Source organism: Rhineura floridana, chromosome 18, assembly GCF_030035675.1.
Source record: "Rhineura floridana isolate rRhiFlo1 chromosome 18, rRhiFlo1.hap2, whole genome shotgun sequence".
NCBI classification, from domain to species: Eukaryota; Metazoa; Chordata; class Lepidosauria; order Squamata; family Rhineuridae; genus Rhineura; species Rhineura floridana.
This window is the reverse complement of record NC_084497.1, coordinates 21,525,361-21,549,782: the sequence shown is the minus strand read 5'-3', so window position 1 is coordinate 21,549,782 and position 24,422 is coordinate 21,525,361. Positions and strand designations below refer to the sequence as shown.

Here is a 24,422-nt window from a genome sequence, read left to right as displayed (position 1 = left end):
TCTCCGGGGGAAGCCATGACTGTGCAAAGTGGGATGACACTCCCTTAAATGTAATGTGCAAACAGGGCCCTACTGTATAATGGTAAAAGTCACATCTGTTGCTCTTCCCCACCCATGCACCTGGCCCTGCCCGTGACTTGTGTGCAGCCCTTGGAAGGTGCTCAAAATTGTGCATTACTCTTACCCAATATTGAGTAAACAAATTGTCCCACTACAATAGTTTGGTGGCAGGTGATGGTGGGGACTTGGGAAATTACATACATGACAAAGCTGGCTTATAAAAAAAGAGCCATAAGTAATACTCAACAAGATAAATTTGTAGAAAGGTAGGCTCTGTTTATTAGCGTTTGGAAGTAAAAGATTTATGGATCATGCCCATAATCAATTTATTTGTATACCACATTTTCCACAAATAAATCTGTGCTCAAAGTGGTTCACATGAAGAGCAGACAATCTAAATGCAGCAGCAGAGTAATGGTACATAATAAAAAGTGCAATATTCCTACAACATTAAAAAAAGCGTTAATTTAGTATACTATACATCAAAATGTAAATGAGCACAAAGCCCACCAGTAAAGCTTAAGTAAAAATATCCAGCACCTTCCTATCTAAAAATAACCCCCAAGTTTTTGATGTGGTGTATCCTACGATTTCTTGTATAATATACCTCTATGTAGTTCTTTAAGTTAGTCATTCGTAATCCTTGTAACAAAAGGAAAATAGATATGGAATATACGGTAAGTACTGAACGAACGTATTTGATCTGCAAATTATTATCTTTTCTTTGTTTTCTTTTGTAATGTTTAAAAAATAAATGAAAAATAAACAAACAACTCTACAATTGCATGTGCATGTTATAATTTAGTACTAATAATTGAAAAAAGAATTCATGGTAAGAACAGAAAAAGAGAGAGAGAGGGTGGAGACAGGAACAGGCGATGTCTTTGACAAGAAGAGAAACTGCTGCATTTCGCGTGCCAACAAAAGCTGTAGGCCAATATTAAGAGGGCATTGTAGACCTGCGCTTTGTTTTAATACTGTGATGTGTCGACAGTCTCCTAGTCTTACTGTGTTTGGGATTTGCCCCTTGCACCTGGATCTTCTTGGCCGTATTGGCATCCATTAACCTCTTGATGTCCACAAAGGTCTTGTTCTTGGTTTCTGGGACAATCTTGAAGATATAAATAAATACAGCTATGCAGATAGGCCAGAACAGGAGAAAGGCGTAAGAGCCAATCCGGATCTAGAGAGGGGGGGAAAAAGGAGAAAGTGGGAGATAGAGAGAGATGGACATGATCCAGCCTTGACCTACGTCATGGTCCCATCAGTTCTCTTGGGCAATAGGACTTCCCCCCACCTTCTCCCACTGCTCACCCATAAATCTGTTCTGGCAGCAGCTCCCCAAGGTTTCAGGCAGTGGTCTCTCCCAGCCCTGCCTGGAGATGCTGGGGATTGAGCCTGGGGCCTTCCGTATGCAAGGTGGTGCCCATGGGTGCCTGCCAGGCACATCGATGTCACCCCAAAAGGTCTCAGTAAATATCCCCTCAAGAATCCACAATGCACAACAGAGATTGTTTGGTCTTCCTGTTCAATTCCTATTTGCACTGACTTGACTTTTCTTACACTGAATATGCCCCCTCACACATGCCCACATTTCACTGGATGCCAAGATTGGACCTCCACCGAACAGAGAAGTAGAAAGAGATTTGCTCTGTGAGTGAATGAGATGGTGGCTGATATAGGTCCCTTCCCCCCCCATTGATGAGTAGCAGATGGAGGGGGCTGCCCACACTATGTTGTGGTCCTGTCTCTTTTTCTGCTCTTTTAGATGAGGCAGCCATCATGCCACACCCCCACAGGAGCTATTTTGTGTGGTGCCATATGCCCATGGCAGCCATTTTCTGTCTGTTGCCCACAGCACTTTTCTCAAAATTCTAGACGTACCCAGAAAGATTGCCAATCCCAAACATTTGAGGTTGAAGTCAACTTAGTCCTACTCAGAGAAGACCCATTGAAATCAACAAACCTAAGCTAGTCATATCTATCAACATCAATGGGTCTGCTCCAAACAACAATAACCCTGAATACCACCCATAGCCAGATCATCCATTTCCCACTAAGGCCACATCCACACCAGACATTTATTCTACATTAAGCAGTCATGACTTTCTCCAAAGAATCCTGAGAAGAGTAGTTTGTGAAGGGTGCTGAGAGTTGTTAGGAGACCCCTATTCCCCTCAGACAGCTCCAACTACCAGAATTCTCTGGGAAGAGGAACTGACTTCAATCACTCTTGCTCACTGGAGCTTTGTCAGGGGAATAGGAGTCTTCTAATAACACTCATCACCCTTCACAAACGACAGCTCCCAGGATTCTTTGGGGAAAGCCAGGACTATTTAAAGTGGAATAAATATGTGGAGTGGATGTGGCCTAAAATCAAGGTCACACGGGATTTTGGGGCAACTGAGGTTGCCATGAAGTTCGCTGGGTGACCCTCTTGGGCCAGTCACCGTCTCTCAGCCTAACCTACCTCACAGGGTTGTTGTGAGGATAAAACGGAGAGGGAGGAGAACCATTTACACTACCTTGAGCTTCTTGGAGGAAAGGTGGGCTATAAATTTAATAACAACTTCAACAGTTTAAAGTCCCTCAACATTCAATTTAATACAATGCTGAGTTGAACTTCCAGGGGCAAGAAATTACACTGAATCAATTACCTGAAGGACACAACAATACGTATATATATTTGAGGTGGGTAGAGTGGGGCTAGGCTTGGTTTACCAACTCAGACTGTCCACGCCCCACCAAAAATCACTCACCTCTATCTGAAGGAAAAAGAGCCTTACAAGGAACTGCAGAAGCCACTGCACAAATCCCCCGATGGCGAAGGCAGTGGACCGGGATGACTGAAGGAATAGTTCCAGCATCAACACATAGGGAATCGACGCTAAGGGGAGAGGAAGCATTCAAGGCTCTGAATACTGGCTTTCCATTGACTTGCTCGTGAATCGATAGTGATGGCAAGGACTCTGGTGTTGCGCAATTAAGAGCAGGAGCTTAGGAGCCCATAGCTCAAACCTTTCCTCACTAGGGTGTGAAAGAGTAGCAAGCGCATATGCAGCCCAAGACAGGAGACTCAGCATTCCCCCCACACACACAATGACACAATGTAGGTCACATCTGCACCGAACATTTAAAGCACTTTTATACTAAATTAACAGTCATGACTTACCCCAAGGAATCCTGGAACTGTAGGATGTTAAGGGTGCTGGGAACTGTAGCTCTCTGAGGGGATTCCCTAACTACTATTCTCCTCACACAGCTACAATTCTCAGAGTGGTTTAACAGTTAATCTCCCTTCCCAGGGAACCCTGAGAATTGTAGCTCTGTGAGGGGAATCGGAGCCTCCTAACAATTCTCAGCACCCTTCACAAACTACAGTTCCCAGGATTCTTTGTGGGGGACGGAGCCATGGCTGTTCAAGTGATATAAATGTGCTTTAAATTTAAGTTTCAAATGTGGTGTTGGAGGAGAGCTTTGCACATGGCATGGACTGCGAAAAAGACAAATAATTGAGTGTTAGAACAAATTAAACTAGAACTGTCACTAGAAGCTAAAATGATGAAAATGAGGTTATCGTACTTTTAACACATAATGAGAAGACATGATTCCCTTGAAAAGACAGTAATGCTGGGAAAAACAGAAGGGAGTAGAAAAAGAGGAAGGCCAAAGAAGAGATGGATTGATTCCATAAAGGAAGCCACAGACCTGAACTTTCAAGATCTGAACAGGGTGGTTTACAACAGATGCTCTTGGAGGTTGCTGATTCATAGGGTCGCCATAAGTCATAATCGACTTGAAAGCACATAACAACATATATTCAACCAAGTCCTACTCAGTGCAGACCCACTGACATTAATGAACCTAAGTTAGTCATGTCCATTAACTTCAGTGGGTCTACTCTGAGTAGGACTCGCATTGAATACCACCCATGGTGTGGGCATGACCTGGACACTGTGATTAAGCATTAAAAGCTAACTCCCTCGCAGTAGAGCTTTGGGAGGGAGGGCTAAGCTCTAGGATTTTTCTTTTGATTGACCCCACCTGAATAAGTTTTTAACCCACTCCTTGGACAGAGGTTGGAATATTACATTATGGAAGTTCTGGATCTGACATTTTGATTGTGTGCAATACCGATTTAAAATATATACATATAGTAATATCTCAGTTAACAAAGTAGATGCATTCATGGACATTACTTCTTTAACAGAAACTTTGGTACCAGAGGTAGGGACAACATGGAAAGAATAGGGATAGTTTCCTACGCCTCATAGATGGTGGAGGCAGCTTCAATAGGGGCTTTAAAGTGCCTACCCAGAGCCCACCCACTCCCCCTCATTTCCCCCTCCTCTCCTTCTCCTTATCGTATTGGCTCCTTCCCTCCCTGGCCCTGGGAAAAAGCAAGAGATCTCTTCAATGCCAAGCAAGCACACATGCTTGTCAGTTTCACTCTAGCAAAGGCACAGGCTTACCAGTTTATTGATAGCAAAGATACAGGTTAGTCAGTTTCACACTAAAGCCCAGGCACAGGTCTGAAAGTTTATCCATAGCAAAGCAAGGGCACAGGCTAGTCAGTTTCATCTCAAAGCAAAAGCTTAGGCTTGTCAGTTTATTGACAGCAAAGCAAAGATACATGCTAGTCAGATTCACCATAATCCATAGCAAAGAAAGCTGGCCAGTTTCACCTTAAGACGACTTAGTTAAAAGGAGCTTAGTTCCCAGAGGATTTGTTAACTGAGGTATTACTGTATGTCTTTATGATTGTTGCAAGCAAATTTGGATGGCCTTTATACCAAAAATCAGCATATAAACATTTTAAAATAAAAGGAAATATCAATTTCATTTGTATCTTGCACTTCTTTCAAGGAACTCTGTCGGTCTCCTGAATACTTACCTGGCCCAAGGGTGTGTCCAAAGAGGAAGAGGAAGAAGAAAGCTGTGGTGACGTACGACATCCATGGCATGCCGGGCTGTTGGAGGAAGTTGACCCTGGTTCAGGAATGCATGAGTGAGGTTTCCAGGTGCCCCATTAATATTAAGAGACATCCTTTCTTTCTGTCTCTTCGTGCCAGCCCAGAAAATGTAACACGTCACAAAGCATCAAGAGAACATAACATAAGAAGAGCCTGCTGGGTCAGGTCAAAGGCCCATCTAGTCCAGCATCCTGTTCCCACAATGGTCAACCAGATGCCTCTTTTCGGAAGCCCCCAAGTAGGACCTGAACACAAGAGTACTCTCCCCTCCTGCGGTTTCCAGCAACTGATATTCAGAGCCGTACTGCCTCCAACTGTGGAGATAAAGCACAGCCACCTCAGCTAGTAGATGTCAAAAGCATCTGTCCTCCATGAATTTGTCTAATCCTCTTTCAAAGCCATCCAAAGTGGTGGCCATCCCTGCCTCCTGTGGGAGCAAATTCCATCATTTAACTATGTGCTGCAGAGACCTGAGTCCTCACTGAATTATGTGGCACTGGAATGCAACAGCCAAAATAAATGTTGCAGGAGAGATCCATTAACTACATTCCTTCCTGCTCTTCCACTTAGATCCTTCACACAAAATCCAAGCTAATTTTAAAATGTTTCCTTCTGTATTGTTGGCCACATCTGCACCATACATTTAAAACACTATGATACCACTTTTAAACTGTCATGGCTTCCTCTAAAGAATCCTGAGAACTGTAGTTTGTTAAAGGTGCTGAGAGCTCTCCTGTTCCCATCACAGAGCTACAATTCTCAGAGTGGTTTCATAGTCAGTCCCTCTTCCCAGGGAACTCTGGGGACTGGAGCTGTGTGTGATGGGAATAGGGGTCTCCTAAGACATCTTGCATTTTAAAACATCAGAAAAGATGTCTTGTATTTTAAAACGCCACTTTCCCAAACCATGCCTTTTTTTTATATTTTTTAAATAAACAAATATTTAAAATATGCCTGTGTTTATCAATACCTCAGCACAGTCATTAACCAAAATGGAGACCATAGTCAAGAAATCAGAAGAAGGCTAGGACTGGGGAGTGCAGCTATGACAGAACTAGAAAAGGTCCTTAAATGCAAAGATGTATCACTGAACACCAAAGTCAGGATCATTCAGACCATGGTATTCCCGATCTCTATGTATGGATGTGAAAGTTGGACAGTGAAAAAAGCGGGTAAGAGAAAAATCAGCTCATTTGAAATGTGGTGTTGGAGAGCTTTGAGCATATCATGGACTGCGAAAAAGACAAATAATTGTGTGTTAGAACACATTAAACCAGAACTGTCACCAGAAGCTAAAATGATGAAACTGAGGTTATCATACTTTGGACACATAATGAGTAGGAACAGTTTGTTTTTACGGTGCTATTCAACATCTCTATGAAGCCGTTGGGAGCCGTCATTAGGAGTTTTGGAGCAAGGGGTCAGCAGTATGCAGTATCTTTTTCTCCATAGCAACTGAATCAGGAGAGGCTGGATTGGTGTCTGAATGCTATAGTAGACTGGATGAGGCCAATAAACTGTGCTTGAATCCTGGGAAGATGGAGGCTCTTTGGGTAGGAACAGTTTGTTCTTACCGTAAACTGTGTTTCTTCATGGATGACAAGAGGTCTCCATGTGGGTATTGTAGCTTCCCCTACAGCTCAGAGACAGGAAACGCTTCAGCAAATACTTTTGCTCCTCCCCTCTTGTTGAGGCTCAGTTTCATTTCTTGGAAAAGCTTTAGAGATCAGCATCAACAGAAAACTCATGAATCAGACATAGTACATGAAAACAAAAGAACACTCAACCATACAACAAGCGTGTTAGGAACAAAACGTGCTAGGAATAAGGTCAACTGATCATCGACAAATAGAGTAGAAAGGAGCCATGGCACTCTGCTTCAGTCCCAGCCACCGGAAAATCAATCAATCAAATACTGTAAGGATGGGCCTTGGAGACCTCTTGTCATCCATGAAGAAACACCGTTTATGGTAAGAACAAACTGTTCCTTCTTTCATGGATGACAGAGGTCTCCAAGTGGGACGTACTAAAGCTGCAGACCTAGGGTGGGACAATGGTAGGCCCAAGGAGGATACAACCTGTTGCAGAACTCTGGCCAAATGACGCCTCCACTGAGGCGTATAGATCAATTTTGTAGTGCCTGGTGAAGATACTGGGAGTGGCCACGTCGCTGCCTTACAGACTTCTAGTATCGGAGCATTTGTGGAAGAACTGCTGATGTAGCGGCAGACCTAGTGGAGTGTGCTGTAATGTGCTGTGGTGATTGCAAGTGTAGGGACTCATATGCTAAAGAAATGCAAGGTCGGATCCAACGAGTCAGGGCCGGCCATGGTAAGTTTTTCCCCATAGTGGGCAGGATGGAAGGACACGAACAGGGACTCGGATCGCCTAAACGGTTTGGTTCTATTGATATACACCTTCAGTGACATCTAATCTGCAATGAATGCCACGCCTTCTCTTTGGTGTGGGAAGGGTTAGGACAGAAGAAGGAAGAATTATTTTCTCTTGCCTGTGAAAGGCCGTGTTTACTTTGGTGACAAAGTTAGTGCATAGCACCACCCTGTCTTTCTTGGAAAATACATAAGTGCTTTTCAACAGATAGTGAAGCTCAGACACCCTACGTGCTGTCATAATAACCACAAGAAAAACTCTTGAAGGAAAGTATTCTTACAGGGACTGACCCCAAAATTTCCAGGAGGTTAACATGAGCATCATAACAACATTTGAGGGCCCGATCTAACCTGCGTCTCCTGCTTTCCTGTGTTGTGGAAATAAACATAAGGTAATGAGGCCCTGGTAACTCTTATGCCAGAGAGACATATGGAGACTCAGGCAAGCAAATGTCTTATGTGTGGCCGAGGTAAACCCAGAGAGCTCCTCGCACGACCAATAAATGCCCAGCCTTCTCCACAGGATGAGCTGGATTGGAATGAATGAATTGGGGCAAAAGGACTACAAACATCATGGCTGGAATCACTAGAGATGCCATGATGGATTAAACTCCAACTTATCGTTTCTGCAAAGATGGCCGACAGGTCACTCATACAGTCACCTAGTAGAATTGAAATTCATATTTGAAAAGGAAACCAGATGCAATATTAAACAACCTGATTAATTTCAAAATGAAAGAAATATCTCAGAGACAATTGTTCCCATAAACCAATCAGAATTCCTTAAGGAGATTTTTGTTTTGTTTAATAAATTTACCATTGTCTTAAGGCCACCCCGTGGTTACACAGAGGGATAGTTCACAGCTTGGCTAGCCTTACTATTAGTCTTACAGCTACCCTGTAGTTTATGCAGGGAGGAAGCCAGCAGCTTGTCTGGGTCCAACAAGGAAATACGAGCCTCCCCTGGACATATGGGGTGCTGGAGAGTCAGCCACAGGAAGTAAATACTGGAGAATCAGCCACAGGAAGTAAATGCCCAGGGACATATTCTGTGCAATAACCAGACCAGAGAACTACCTGTCAAAACAAAATCAGTAAAATCAAAAAGATTTATTTCTTTTATTTAACCACTGAAATGCTTAATTGCAGGTAGTGAAGCCAAATATCCATACAAATATGCCAATGTGTGTAACTTTGAGTCAAGTTACACAAACTGAACAGTGAAGTAAGTTTTACCAAAGGCTAAATTGATTTGATAAATTTAATATGGAATTTTAAACTATTATAAGTCGCCCAGGGACCTGCAGATGAAAGTCAGAAATTGACTGAATCATCACTACCTTTTAGGAGAAACTGCACCTCAGCACATACATGCCAATGTGAGTAACCTTGAACCTAGTTATTATAGTGAAGTAAGCCTTACCAAATGCTAAATGGATTTTTAAACTGTCTTAAGTCGACCAGGCACCCGCTAGTGAAGGGAAGACTTAACCAAGCAGTCAGCTGAATTTATATTCACCTAGGATGATAACAAGGGAACCCTGAGGAAGTCACTGGATAAATCCAAATATTTACTCAGACAGTTATGAAGGGCTGCAACTATTCAGAGAAGCAAACTGGAGCTTTGCATTGACGCCCTAGAATAGATAGGGTAGAAAACCTAATGTAATAGACGAGCTATATTCAGCTTAATTTACTTATCTTGCTTATTTACATATTCCAACCAGAATGACAGTAAGATCCTCCTCCATGAGGAAGTAACTGGATAAATCCAAAAAGTCCACACAGACAGTTATGAAGGGCTGCAAAATCATACAGGGTTATGAAGGGCTGCCACTGTCCATAGGAACAGACTGGGTCTTCCAACCGCAGCCCATGAGGCAATTCATACACCTTCACTACACTGAGGGCACGGATTATTCTACTATTGCCTCTGAAGATGGCCTGCTACTGTTCAGGCCTTGGGAGGACTGGAGCTTGAGCAGAGGCTCATGAGGCAATCCATATGCCTTCACTACACTGATGCCCCCACATTATTCTACTGTTGCCCTGGAAACGGCTTGCTGGTGTTCAGGCCTAGGGGGAAAAGGAATCAGGACACAGAGAAATATTGAACCTGCTGTTCTAGTGTGTCTCATAAAGAAAGACGGAAAGGCTTTCCAGCCGAGGACTATGACATATCTCCGCCCTGCAGTTCTGAACAGAAGCTAGGCCCTTTCCACAGTCACTAGACACACCAGGATCAAGTGGGAACAGAGGTACCATGAAAAAGGCGGGGGGAAACTCCCTAGCAAAGGACTATGCCATATCCCGGCCCAAGGGCTCTGAATGGAAAGCCAGGCCCTTTCCACCATCACTGGACAGACTAGGACCATAAAAATGGTGGGAAACCTCCTCAGGTACCATAAAAGTGGCGGGAAAACTCCTGTGCCGTATCTCTCTCCAAGAGCTCCGAACGGTAAAGTTAGGCCCTTTCCAGTCGTTGCACAGACTGGAACCATAAAAACGGCGGGAAACCTCCTCAGCAGAGGCCTACACCTTATCTCTGCCCAAGGATTCTGCATAGCAAAGCTAGGCCCTTTCCCCGGGGTTCTGGGTGGAAAAGCTAAGCCCTTTCCACAGTCACTGGGCAGGCTAGGACCCAAAACGCAGCAGAGAGTGATAAAGAGCTGCCCATTTCTCTCACCACAAGCCGTGTCCACACCAAACGTTGCTGCTCTGGTGCAATTTCTGAGAAGAAATACCTGGAAGGTATTGGCTGCCTTGCTTACCTGAGGCCTGAGGTGACCACGTACTGGACACACAAGGCAAAGCCCAAATTGCAGGTCAACATTCCTCCCGTTGGAATTCCTGTTGAAATGTATGAAAACTGCTGGCCATCGAGATGGCTGCAGCTGAGTATCACTGCGCTGTTCCTCAATAATATCCATAAAAACAGCCCAGGATGGCACAGCCACATGGTTACACGCATACAGTGAAAGGAAGCGGTATCAGATATTATATGGATAAATTCCTGATTAATCAACACACACACAGGTTGAAGGGTGAGGTGGATTAGCGAAGCCAAATAACCGCACACAGCAGAGGGGAACGGTTAGACCTCTAAATGCAGCCAAGGGCAAAAATAGCAAGGCCAAAATCACCACACACAGTAGAGAAGAACAGTTTGAGCTCTAAAGCCGCCAGGAGCAAATTCACCACACCTCAGGCGAAAAAAGGTTGGGCAGCAAGACCTGTTGGGCTGTTGCTGGATGGGGGGGTTAACCTGTAGCAACTTTGCTGTTCTGTGAACAGGCTGCTGTTTTACAACTGAAGTGTGGCTTGATCGGCCATACCCCATTACTACCACCTCCTCAACAGAGAATGGGGTTCTTCTCCCAATACACACTTGGCATTAAATATGGGGAGAAATGTCTGGAAAATGCAATTCGTCAGGTGTAGCAGCTCCACTGTGCTCAAATGGCGGGCACCTCTGTTGTGTTCAGAAATGGCGAGCACCGCCTCAGAAATGGCAGGCTGCTCCAAACAGACGGTGCCACCGCTCCACACCTTTCCGCAATGGCAGGCACTGGTGCTTCCCTGAACCCCCGAGATCTTACTGACACCTCCGTGTCTACTGGGGATAGCGCAGAGCCCCTTGATGAAGTCCCCTCAGCGGGATCATCAGCATCCAGATTTGGTGCCTGCCGCATAATGGCGTGAATCAGTAGCAGCTGGGAACTGACTGCGTCTACCACAGAGTGCTGCCCAAAGCTCTTAAAATGCCTTTTCTTTGAAGGCTGCCCGCAGCTGGGTGCTGAGGCCTTGGTAACTGTGCATAGGCTTATAGGGGCTGCAAAGCTAAGCCCTGAAGACATCCCTTCAAGCGGGTCATCACCGCTAATAAGCAGCCCTTGCTGAAAATTGGCGGGAAGTCAGAGTGGGCGGGAACTGACTGCAGCCACTGCTGAGTGCTGCTCAGGCTTTTAGAATATTTCTTTCATTTTTTCCATGTCTCGCAGGGAGAGGGATGAGAAAGACAGCTGACTGAAGGCAAGGAAAACAGAGAGGGAAGGAGACGAAGAATGTGACAGAATTTTTTTTTTTTAAGTAAGAATAACAAACGGGAAACAAGTGTAAGAAACAAAGAGATAAAACATGAAAAGGGAGAAGAAACTATTATCCTTCAGAGAGGAAAGACAACTCAATAGGATGTGCTCCAAGCCGAGACAGGAAACGAAACTGAGCCTCAACAAGAGGGGAGGAGCAAAAGTATTTGCTGAAGCATTTCCTGTCTCTGAGCTGTAGGGGAAGCTACAATACCCACATGGAGACCTCTTGTCATCCATGAGAGAAGACATGATTCACTAGAAAATACAAAAATGCTGTGAAAAAGAGAAGGGAGTAGAAAAAGAGGAAGGCCAAACAAGAGATGGATTGTTTCCATAAAGGAAACCACAGACCTGAATTTACAAGATCTGAACAGGGTGGTTCATGACAGATGCTCCTGGAGGTCGCTGATTCATAGGGTCGCCGTAAGTCGTAATCGACTTGAAGGCACATAACATAAACCTAAACATTATTTTTATTCTTATTCTTTTAAAAAAAATCTTTCAAGCTTGTGGCCAATTTCCCAGTTGGTTCGAGGCACTATTCAGAACAGATTGGTGGCAGAAGAGGAGGCAGCATCAGAGCAGCCCAGTGAGGGATGCTTGTTTAATCACGTTTTCGATTACAAACCTGAAGTTCAATGGTCATGGCTAACAAAATACAAGCGATACTGCAGATGCCAAATCCGGTGAGAATGAGAATCCTTCGCCCCACAGAATCTACTGTATATGCCTACAAGTTGTAAAAAAAAAAAAGAGTTTGATTGAGGGAAGAGAGAATGAGGTGGTCATGAACCTTGACCTGTATTTCTCTTACTAAATTTAATTATTACATTTATATCCTGCCCTTCCTCCCAGAAGACGACCAGGGCAGCAGACAACAAGTGATAAGTAACTAAAAATGTATTTACAAACACCTTAAAAACAATTCCAATACAGAGGCAGACTAGAACCAAAGTATCTGAAGAGGCGTATATTCATGCAATTATGGGAAACCAACCGTCGGACCTGAATAGAAGAGCCTTATTTTTTGGCCACAGCTAGAATCGTGTATGCTAAATAGTGGAGATTAGACGCAATACCAAAAATCAGAGAATGGAGAAATAAAATACGGGATTTTGCAGCCGTGACCAAGTTGGCTGATTTCTTCAGATATCAAGACAGAAGACAAAGACTGGGCAATTCTCTTGGGAAAGTGGCAAAAATTATTGCATATAGTAAAAAAAAAGAAGGTATTTTACCAAGTTTACTATAGTTCTTTGGGGGAAGACACATGCTTTCAAAGTATGGCCTGTGTGCAGCCCAAGTCATATTCTATGCAACACACCCTCAGGTATTTGGGAAAAGGAGCCATTGTTGATATTTATTTTACAAAGTATGAGTCTTGGGTTTGCAATGTATTAATGGTTTGGTCGGCATTTTGGGGTATTCTTTTTATTGCTTTCTGGTGGTTGAGTCAGTAATTGTCAGAGGTTGGAAAAGTTACTTTTTTGAACTACATCTCCCATCAGACCCAGCCAGAATGGCCACTGGATTGGGCTGATGGGAGTTGTAGTTCAAAAAAGTAACTTTTCCAAGCTCTGGTAATTGTCTATGGTGTAATAGCTTTCTCCTGTTATAGTTAGCCATTTTGGTTTTCAAAAAATATTTGGCGTTTTCATTATGTATATCTTGGCAATAACAACAAACAAATCATGAACTGTAGCAGATAGAACGGGTGGAGAATAGGTGCCCCCCCAGATGCTACTGGACTATAGTTCCCATCATCCCTGACCATTGGCCATGTTGGCTGTTGGGGTTCTTGGAAGCTGGGAGTCCAGCGACGTCTGAAGGGCCACAGCTTCCTTACTCTTAAGACAGAGGCTTCAACTTAGACCTCTTTGCCCCAAATCTACCAGTTCACCACTACCTCTCAGCTTAACGTACCTCACAAGATTCTTGTTGAGTATAACACATCCACACAACGGCTCCCCTCAAAACAATCACGGGAACTGTCATTGCTTAAGGGTGCTGGAAACTGTAGTTCTGTGAATGGGCAAACTATAGTTCTTTGGGGGAAGACAGTGCTTTCAAAGTATGGCCTGTGAGCAGCCCAAGTCTTTGTCATATTCTGTGCAACACACCTTCAGATATTTGGGAAAAGAAGCCGACGTTGATATTTATTGCCAAATTAATACTTCTCTCTAGTCGTGCATTTGCACTCCTCTTGGAGGAATCTCACACATCTGAGCATGCAAAGAGTGCAATAATTGCTCTTGGTAGAATGGGATGCTTCCCTTGTATTATGTCTGAACATGCTCAGAGTGCCTTACCTAGATGTACCAGAGACCCACATCTACCACTTTATAATAACAACAACTATTATTATTATTGTTGTTGTTGTTATTATTATTACTATGCCACCGCCGCCGCTGCCGCCTTTTGGCCACAAGGCCCTTTACCAGTCCTTGAGAGAGGTGGAGTTGTGGAGCTCCTAGGTCAGAAAGCTCCAGGTCAGAAAGTGTGGCAATTAAAATCAGACTCTGGCAACTCTTCACTTTAAAACAGAAACCCTAGGGAAAAACTAAACTTAACTGTTAGGGAGAGAGAGGGATGGGAGCAGCTTACCATGACCATCAGTGTGACAATGAAAAAAACGGTTGAGAAGACATTGAAATAACGAGCTTCCTGCTTCTTTAGATGCATCGTGATGTAGATTTTATCTGCATAATACATCACCTGAAAGCAGACAGAAGCAACCAGCACCGTTAGTTCATGGAAGAAAGTGCCAGGAGGAGGGTGGCAGGCTGAAGACGGAAGGATCTGGCCATTTCGGTTCTCTGGGTTTCTCATTTTCAGTTCCCATCAGCCCCTGGCCAATGCTTAGGGATGATGGGAGTTGGAGTCCAGGAACACCTCAAGGGCCACGCAGGTTCCCATCTCTTCACAAGGGGACAGACAAATCCATCCATTTGGGTTTCTCATTTCCCAAATCTTCCAATTCAGTTCTCCGCATTTCTTCCTAACACACATTTTTGTCTGCCACTTTCACTCATGTATACATTTTTGCAAGCAATTTCTCTTAGTCATAATGCATTTTTGTACCTTTTTTCACAAATATATTCATTTTTAAGGCATACTTCCCCCCCCATGCACTTTTGTAAACATTGCTCAGTTGGAGAACCGCATCCCAAAATTCAGAGAAGTATGAATTTCAACAGACGGCTGCGTTTCGGTTCTCACATTGTTTTGGAAAGCTGGATCCCTGCCCTGAGCAGGAGGTTGGACTCGATGGCCTTATAGGCCCCTTCTAACTCTACAATTCTACATGCAAAGCTCGGCTTTAAGAGAGAACTGAACTGAATTGCTCCTCTACCCCTACTCCAGACTGTCAGTATTATGTAGGAGGGATTCGAATGCATCCCGGGACTAAAGATATCCCAGCCGACTGCTGTTGTGGTGGGTGCATTCTGCAACTTGTCATTGATGCACGTGCGTACGCCAGGTAAGGACGGACAGCTCTGTCCATTCCAAATCCTCATTTCCCTGATATTAAGTCCAGTTCCCCACATCAGTGTGCAATTGGGTGACCCCATTGGGTTCTAACAATATGAGAGAGCAGGAGTGGGCAACCTCAGGCTTGGGGGCCAAATAAAGCCCTTCAACCCTCTCTGTCTGGCTCTCGGGACTCTTCCTAAACCATACCTCCTGCTTGGGAGTAAATCACCAACATGTTCCAAGTGATCTGAACGAGTGGAGGGAGGCAACAGACAAAAAGGCAATCTGTTCTTCCCTCCTGCTGATTCTGCCTCTAAAATGTTTGTTGTTTTTGCAGGCTTTGTTCCTCCCTCCTCTCCTGTCTTTGTTCTCGGTTAGTTATGGTTCCCTGAGGGGAAGATGCAAGGCTTCTTCGGCATGTATGACTCTACCTCTTTATAGTAATAAAGATTCTTCAGATTCTTTGTTCTTTCACCTACTGGTATTTACAGATCAGTTATTTCTGCACTCCGCTGCAATATATAACTACTGAAAACTCTAACACTCCTCACCTACCCCCTCTCCCCCCAGGCTACACCCCCTCACCGGACCTGCTTCACACCCTCCTTGAGTGTATTTGCCTGGCTCCAATGTGTCCTCAGACTCGGAACATGCCTCTGGCTTGCTTGAACAGAAGGTAGAGAGGGACCTGCGAGTGTCCGTAGGAACTATCATACCTTATGAAGGTTAAAGTTTACATCCATTGCTCCGCCCACTTTTGCCTCTGGTCCTGCCCACCACTAGCACGTGGCTCCTCCAAAGGTTTCCCAGAAAGGAATGCAGCCCTCAGGCTGGAAAAGGTTCCCCACCCCTGTGAAAGAGGGAGAATAACTCCTTGCCCACTTCCTCCACACCAAACAAACTGCAGCGCCCACAGGTTGCCCTCAATTAGCCTTCTAACCTAACCAGGGAAAACTGCTCTCCATACCGCGTTGATGCCTGTCAGCTGCTGGCCACCCATCAAGATGGCAACGGAGATGACTTGCCAACGCAGACCTCGGTAGCACAGCAGCTTGAGCCCGGTCATATCCTTTTCCACGCTTTCCGAGATGTCCTCCTGACAGAGTTCTTCCACCTCACTCTCTACATCGTCCTGGCATCTCAGCTTCTTCAAGGCTGGAAGGGAGGAGAGGGCGGAAGAAAAGGATTTATGCTGGGTTGCTAGGGCAGGAATAGCGGAAGAAGCACCCTGCAGACAAGGTAGGCTCCCTCCCCCCTTTTTGACGGTGTCTTCTGCAATGCGTCGTTGATGCAATCATAGTGGGTCAGGGCTGGATTTATACGGGACGTTCCGCACATCACTCGGCCTCATTTGTTCTTCTGCAATGGCTACCCAACATTCCTGCACTATTGGCATCTGGAGGCACAACAAAACTGGGGCAAAAAGAGTAATAAAATAAACCAAGCTATTTGTGGTATAAACAGCGACTGGATTTCAGCAGGACACTGCAGGACACGGGAAGCTGCCTTGTATGGAGTCAGGCCACTAGCCCACCTAACTCAGTATTGTCTAAATTCTGAGCCTCATCTGGAGGTGCTGCTGGGGATTGAACCTGGGACCTTCTGCATGCATGGCAGATGCTCTGCCACCGAGCTACACCCCTTACCGCAGGACATGCGGTGACTGGAAGGTAAACAGCATCTCCGCTCCAAAACAATTGCCGGTGCAAACAATCTTGAAAGCGGGGTTGCGTATGAATGTTCCCATACATCATGAGCACAAATACAGAAAAAGGAGGGTCCAGAGGGGCCCCGAAGAAAGAGTTGGGAAGGTATCCAATGCAAGAAGAGAGAGAAGAGACTCAGATGCTGAGAGCCAGTGTGGTGCAGTGGTTAGAGCACTGGGAGAATATAAATTAATCTGGTCATGTCAGATCATGTGAGAAAGGCTGAAAACAGAATTACTTTTCACACCAGAGGTATGTGCGTGCATGAAGTAGAGAAGGGGGAGAATCTTGATTTAGTTCACATTTAAAGCTAGATCTGTCAAATTCAATCTTTCTGAAACAATAGGAGAACCAGAACATGGCCACCCTTCAAAATTTTCACTTATTTGAATTTTGCAGTACACTTCTCCAACCAACCAATGTTTACAGCAATGCATTTATTAGGGGGAAAGAGTGCGTAACACGGAATATATTAGGGAAAATGACATACAAAAATGCATTGTATTCAAGGTAATTGCTTTGCTACACAAATGCGTTTATTAGGAGAAATTTGCATTAAAATGCTGATGAGTTTTCCTTTTTTTAAAAAAAAAAAAGCAAATTGCTGCAGAAATCAGAGAACTGAATTTGAGATTGGAAAAATGAGAAGCCAAAACTGACAGATTTGTCCATCCCCAGCACAGAAATGGGGAACGCTGTGGCTCTGTAAATGTTGCTGGCCTCCAACTCCCATCATCCCTAAGCTTTAGCCGTGGTGGCAGAAACTGATGGGGACTGAAAGGGAGAAATCAAGAGAACTGAAATTGCAGACCTTTTTGTTCCTAGCATGAAACCTCACTCTCTCCAGTCCGAGAGTGATTGACAGGCATAGAGGTTTCCCACACTGTTAACACCTCTGTGCCGCTCGGGGCTGTTGTACCTTGCCTGGCTTTCTCCTCGTCCTTCTTCTGAATCAGTAGATACCTTGGACTTTCGGGGAAGGTGGGCAATACAATGACTTGACAGAATGCCAGGAATCCAGGGAGGCTCAGCAGTATGGGCCAGTCTGCACAAGAAGATGCAGTCATGATCTGTGATTATGATAACACAACTCGTGGAGACTGGTGGCTCCCATGTCAGCGGGGCAGTGAATCCACCCCGGATTTTAGTCCGAACTTTCAAGCTACCTCCTTGAAAGTTTGGACTAAAACCCGGAGCAGATTCACTGCTCCACTGACATCAAAGCCATCAGTCCCCACTGAACACAACTCGGTCTGCTTACAGGCCAAAGGAGCAACTCTATAGACAGGCTTACCTTTTGCAGTCCCCAAGAATTTTTGGAGACTAAGGATTTGTGAGATCAAGATACCAGTGGTGATAAAGACAAGAGACACCGTAATGACGGATCCCCTCAGATTTCGGGGGGCCACCTCTCCGAGGTACAACGGGACAGCACAGGAGAATATGCCTGGTTAGATGGTAGATGAAGGGTTAATTGACAGCATTCGTTTAATTAACACCTTTACATACTGCTGAATCATCTGCGTTTCTAAGCGCTGTACATAAAAAAAGCCATACATAACACAATGGAAAATTAAGATCACCATAAAATCAAACATAACCTTAAAATGCCTGCTGGAACAAGAAAGTTTCAGTCATGCATCTAAAGGTCACCAAGGAGGGGGCTTGTCTAGTCTCAGTGACTGCACCGAATGCGCAGCTTCTAGTCATTACGAGCCAAGCATCTGAGCCATGGGGGCCACCAACAGAGACTCCCCCAAAGGACTCAGTGATCGGGCCAGGATATAAGGGACCGAGTGGTCCTTCAGTCATCCTGGACCCAAGTTGTTAAAGGCCTTGTAAATTAATGCAAGAGCCTTGAACCTGGTCCGGAAACTTATGGGCAGTTTGCAGCCAGTGCAAGCAGTGTGTAGAAATATATATATATACACACACACACACTCCTTCACTGAATGCAGGAGGTTCATGTGGGTGGAAATGGGGAACTGATCTTCACCAAAAGGGTGTTCCCTGTTGTGTTGTGCAGGACACTGTTCTGTCTCTTGGTTGGCATAGCCCCAAACCTGAAGAGCCCTCCTTTGACATAGACAAGGAAAAGCCAGCTGGTTCAGGAAGACGGGCTGTGCAAGCCAGGGAGGTCTGTCAGCCAAAAGCCTCTTGAACCAGAACTACCACCCCCAACCCCCCATCTGGGATGATTCCAAAGGCAGCACCCCAGCGATACTGGCCGCCTTTAACATCAGAAGCCTCATCCTGCCAGTGGAGACTGGCCCCCTAGGGCAAGCGAGACGCTGCCCTACCAACCGCAGGCAGCCCCCATCTGCCTGCCTTCTTTTGTAATTGCACAACCAATCAGGAGGCTGCTCTGCCTGCCCTTGGCTCCGGCTTCACCAATTGTTGGTTTTCCTCCCCTCTGCTCTAGGAGCCATCACTCCTACACTACCCAGTGCCTGCTCACCAGCACAGGCAGCACAGGAGGCAGGAGTCGAGCGAGAGGGGATGGCATGTGTAATTCCAGAGGGCTACCCCCTACCCCTTTAAGGCTCTCAGGAAAGGGGCGAAGCCTGCAAGGGGCGGTCTCGCCCAAGTGGGATATAAGTCAGGGACAGCCAATGTGGCGCCTTCCGACAGCGGACACAGCCAGTGTCGCCCTGCAGAAGTTGCTGGACTGCAGCTAGTGGTACCTATTGGGACCGGTAGGGCGGAAGGCAGGCTGCCCAAAGAGTAGGTGGAGCCAGAGCCAATGACAGGCAGAACCAACTAATTCCTCATCCTCCTCCCTGCTGAGTTCCACAAGGGCAACACTGAGACTCAGGAAGAGGAAGCCGACAGGTGCTGTCACCCCCCGCCCCTCCAGACGGGATATAAGTAAGGCAGACAGGTTGAGGGCAGGCTGATCTTGGTGGGGCAGTGCCCCACTTGCACTAACGGATTAGCCTCCACTGACTATAGCCTAGCAAGCATGGCCAGTGGATGATGGGAGTTGTAGTCCAACAACGTCTGGTGGGCACTAAGCTGGCTCCCCGTTATAGATGGCCTCAGCTTGGCTCTAGACACTGGCCGAGAAGCCACATTGTGGGATGCGTATGTATGAAGGAACCATCCTCTTCGCCAATGCTCTCCTGAATGCTTTTGCCACAACCGTTTCTACCGCTGAAGAGCTTCAGTTTAAGAAAATGGCTTGTCTCTTCAGCAGGATGGACTTACACTGGTAAAGATTTCAAAACAAAGCCGTGGGTCTTGTCTGCATGTGCACATGCACATAGCTTATTTGGATCACAGCAACTGTTCTTTGTTTCCTTGCTTAATTATAGGACATGCAAGCATGGAAACAATGCCCCTGAGCATGTTCAGAGCACTGCTGAGCAGCCATAAGCATTTGGAATTATGAGGCAAAGCCTCGAGGCCAACGGGCATAAATTCAAGGCTGATCTCAGCCCTGGCAAATTCCCACTTAAAGAATTAAACCCCAATACCCAGGATCCTCTCTCACCTGAGCTTATTCCGATGAGCAAGCGTGAAAATATGGTGTATTCATAGGCATGGACCATGGCAGAACAACCCAGGATGACAGAGGAGAAGATGGAAAAAATGTTATTCAGTATCAAGGCCCCTTTCCTGAAAAGACAGTGAAAAAGAAGTATTGCAGGTGTGGGGTTGCAATACACCGGAAGAGCCTGCTGGATTAGGACAGTGGTCCATTTCATGCAGCATCCTGTTCTCACACTGGCCAACCAGATGCCCAGAGCTTGGAAAAGTTACTTTTTTTGAACTACAACTCCCATCAGCCCCAGCCAGCATGACCACTGAATTGGGCTGATGGGAGTTGTAGTTCAAAAAAAGTAACTTTTCCAAGATCTGCAGATGCCCCTATGGGAAGCCCCCCAAGAAAGGCCTGAGCACAACAAGCACTCTCCCCTGCCTGCGGTTCCCAGCAAAGTTTTCAGGCCCTGCATACTGCCTTCGACCGTGGCTGCAGATCATAATCATCACTGCTATTATCCACTAATGACCAGAGTAGCATCAAACAAGTTTGGCCCGCAACCGCAGGGCCACGCTGGAGCCAAAACGGTTCCTCACCTGCTGCCATAGCACCTATTTTGTCCCAGGATGGGTAGCTCCCCCACGGACATACCTGCCGCATCTGTCCACCATGGGACAGACCAACAGAGACCCCATTAGGCCTCCGAGCGAGAAGGTTGCACTGGTTAGGCTGTAGAGGAGGCTGAGAAAGCTCGCTTCAGTTGAGATCTTCTTCTTTCGAAGGGTGCTGTTGTAAAAGTCTTGGATGAGCTGGGGGGGGGGAAAACAGATAATTGGCGTGAGAAGCATTCCGCATTACACGGTGGCAGAATGAGGTTTGCAACCAAGCATAAGCTTGTCAAGGTGCTCCAGCAACAGTTCTTCCTGACCTTCCCCTAGTGAGCACCTCTCTATTCTCACATTATGGCCTGGTTCACCAGGAGCTGGGGTGGAGGATGGCCAGCTCCTTGTGAGACTCCCTGTCCTTGCGGGAATTCATGGCCTGAAGGTGGATGCTCCGCCTGGGGAGATGAGTCTCCTATTTTCTCCTTAGGAGAAGACGCCATATTTGCCTCCGTTTCTGAATCCTCTTGCTCCGTCACACCGGATGGCGCCCTGGAGCCCTCCCCAACTCCGGGCAGGGAAGGGGCTTCCGCAGACTCTGATGAGGAATCCCCTGGATGAGACCTGACATGGCAGCTGCTTCCAGAGAGCAGCTTATTGTGTGAGCTTTGGTTTGTGGATGGCAGTTGGGTTTGTGGTGAGAGCACACTGTGAATGTATACAGTGTGAATGATATTTTTGTTAATTTATACTTTCATTGTGATCTATTGTGTTGCACTTTTGAGTTTGTATTGACTGCAACTTTGTAATGATATATTACGTATTATTCTGTGCACCCCTTTCAGGGCCTTGGGCAAAAAGCAGTATACAAATAAGCCAATGAATGAATGAATGAATGAACAGCAAAGCTAGGGGCATTGGCAGGGGTGTGGCTCCCTCAAATGGGCTCCTCTCTGTGGTCTCCTTGCTCCTCTCCCTCTCATTCATCCCCTCTTCCGCTAGCAGCGCCTGCCGTTCTTGATCTGAATCAGAGTATACAGACGGAATCATGGCAGGGACGTGGCAAGCGCATCAATAACAACACAAGCGTCTAAAAAACAGCTTTTTAGAAATGCTTCTAAAAACAGTTGAAGACTTCTAAGAAACAAGAGGATTTGTGATGGACAGGGTGACAGAGCTCTTGAATTGGGCAAGTTCAAATGTCCAGAATGCACTTAAACATAAAAGCGTAAGAAGAGCTGAGCTGCTGGATCAGATCACTGGCCCATCTAGTCCAGCACCTTGTTTTCTCAGTGGCCAACCAGAAGCCTCTATGAGAAGCCCACAAGCAGGACCTGAAAGCAAGAGCACTCTCCCCTCCTGCAGTCTCCAGCAACTGGGATTCAGAAGCATGATGCCTCCCACCTCCACGCAAAGCACAGCCCTCCTGGCTAGTAGCCATTGACAGCCTTCTCCTCCATGAATTGTCTAATCCTCTTTAAAAGCCAACCAAGTTGGTGGCCATCACTGCCTCTTGTGGGAGCAAATTCCACAGTTTAACTCGCTGCGTAAAGAAGGACTTTCATTTGTCTGTCCTGAATCTTCACTGGAGGTTCAGCAGTTCTAGAGCTATGGCAGAGGGACTTGAATCCCTATCACAAAATATATACAGTCTGGAAGCAGCCTTGCCAAGCAACTTTCACCGTCGGGATAGGCAGTTATGATGGGGGAACTATGGCACTTGGAAGAAGTCAACCTGCCCTGTCCTGGTGGGATAATCTTACCGTAGCGGGGTGGTTAACCACCCAGAGGTTGTAACCATACTGGAGAGACGATCCGAAGGAAGTAACCAGTGTCACCAGCACAAGCTGCCTTGTCACTGCCTATGGAAAGGGGAGGCACACAGGCTCTTAAATGCACAGGGCAAAACAGGAATGCATACTTTAATAATAATAACAATAACAATAATAATAATATCGTATATAATAAATTATTATTATTATTATAAGTTGATCACTTAGGCTGCAATCTAATACAGTGAGTTCAATGGGGCTTACTCCCAGTTAACAGTGGGTATTGGATTGCTGCCCTGGAGCTCTCTTCTAGACCAGGCCAAGACAATGGGTGGTATACAATGCTAGTCCAAGCAGCATAGAACTAGTGAAGTTAATAGATATGAATAATATCCATTTCCGTGGATATTATAATATAATATATTAATAATATAATATATTAAAATATAGTGGTAGTAGTAGTAGTAGTATTAAGGCACTTTTTTCCAAACTGGAAACTCAAAGCAACTTACAACATTAAAAACAAATATAAAACCGAGAATAAAAACATCCTAAAAGACTTAAACCACATAAAAACCAAATCCAACTTCTCCCCACCTGACTAAAAACAAAGAGAAAGTTACACTCCAAGGCCTGGGTGAATAAACCTGTTTTCTCCCCCACTGGCACCTAAAGACAGACAGTGAGGGTGCCAAGTGTGTCTCCCTGGGGAGAGCATTCCACAAATGGGGAGCCATCGCTGAGGTCTGCTCTCGTGTTGCCGCCTCCGCACCTCCCTCAGAGGGGGCACACAAAGAAGGGCCTCTGATGCGGAATGCAGGGTCTGGGTTGGTTCATGTGGGGAGGGGCGGTCCTTGGGGTCTGGGGTCCTGAGCCGCATAAGGCTTTATAGGTCAAAACCAGCACTTTGAATTTGGCCCAGAAACTAGTTGGTAGTCAGTGCAGCCATGCCAGCATTGGTGTTATGTGCTCAAACCATCTTGTCCCGATGAGCAGTCTGGCTGCTGAACTCTGCACTAGATGCAGTTTCCAAGCCATCTTCAAAGGCAGCCCCACGTATAACACATCGCCGTAACATAACCTAGAGATTATCAGAGCATAGGCAACAGACGTTAAGCAAAATAGTAGTTTATTCAAATGTATGAGTAAAGTAAAGTAAAGAAACTGAAGCACATAATAAAGACAGGTCTGATATTGGGTTGCATTCAGCTAAGTCCTACTCAGAGCAGGCCCACAGAAATGGATATTATTCATATCTATTAACTTCACTAGTTCTATGCTGCTTGGACTAGCATTGTATACCACCCATTGTCTTGGCCTGGTCTAGAAGAGAGCTCCAGGGCAGCAATCCAATACACACTTAGCTGGGAGTAAGCCCCATTGAACTCAATGGAGCTTCCTTCTGAGTAGACATGTATGCAGCCTAAGTGAGCAACTTATTCTGACAACTTTTGTGCCTCCACAACATCCATTTAGAGCGTGTGGCTCTCCTCAAAGAATTCATTGCTTACCACATAAAATACCTCAAAGCAACTTACAAATATTAAAACATACAGAATGCAAACTGTAAAACATCAGAAAGATCAGACAGCATTCTTTACCAAAAGTGCTCATCTTGTGATATTATAAAAGGACAAATCTACACCCCCAGTAAAAGATGAACACTTGTACAGCTTAGAGTTTTTCGATTAAGCAAGCTATACCGTTTCCTAAATAAGTACATTACTGGATCTCCTCTGGACCCTGTTTGCATCCTGGAAAACGAATGAACATCAGTTTGTTTCATAAATCTTGCAGGATGGAAAAACTCTGCACTTACCCATTTGCGGGGTTCTGGAGCCTTTGTTCCCTCTTCTGAAGTGCTTTCCAT

General features: G+C 45.5%; 1 protein-coding gene across 1 annotated transcript; it reads right to left on the bottom strand.

The window, feature by feature from the left end:
- Nucleotides 1–315: 315 nt before the first annotated feature.
- On the bottom strand, nt 316–24,422 carry LOC133372827 (solute carrier family 2, facilitated glucose transporter member 5-like). The gene is made up of 12 exons (XM_061601914.1): nt 24,372–24,422; nt 22,544–22,642; nt 20,830–20,987; nt 20,188–20,312; nt 17,989–18,141; nt 17,614–17,739; nt 15,956–16,143; nt 14,119–14,229; nt 12,143–12,244; nt 4,955–5,030; nt 2,820–2,947; nt 316–1,243 (listed from the first exon to the last, which is right to left on the bottom strand). Exons 1-12 carry the CDS (start codon nt 24,420–24,422, stop codon nt 1,001–1,003), a joined length of 1,560 nt encoding a protein of 519 aa, XP_061457898.1. The 3' UTR covers nt 316–1,000.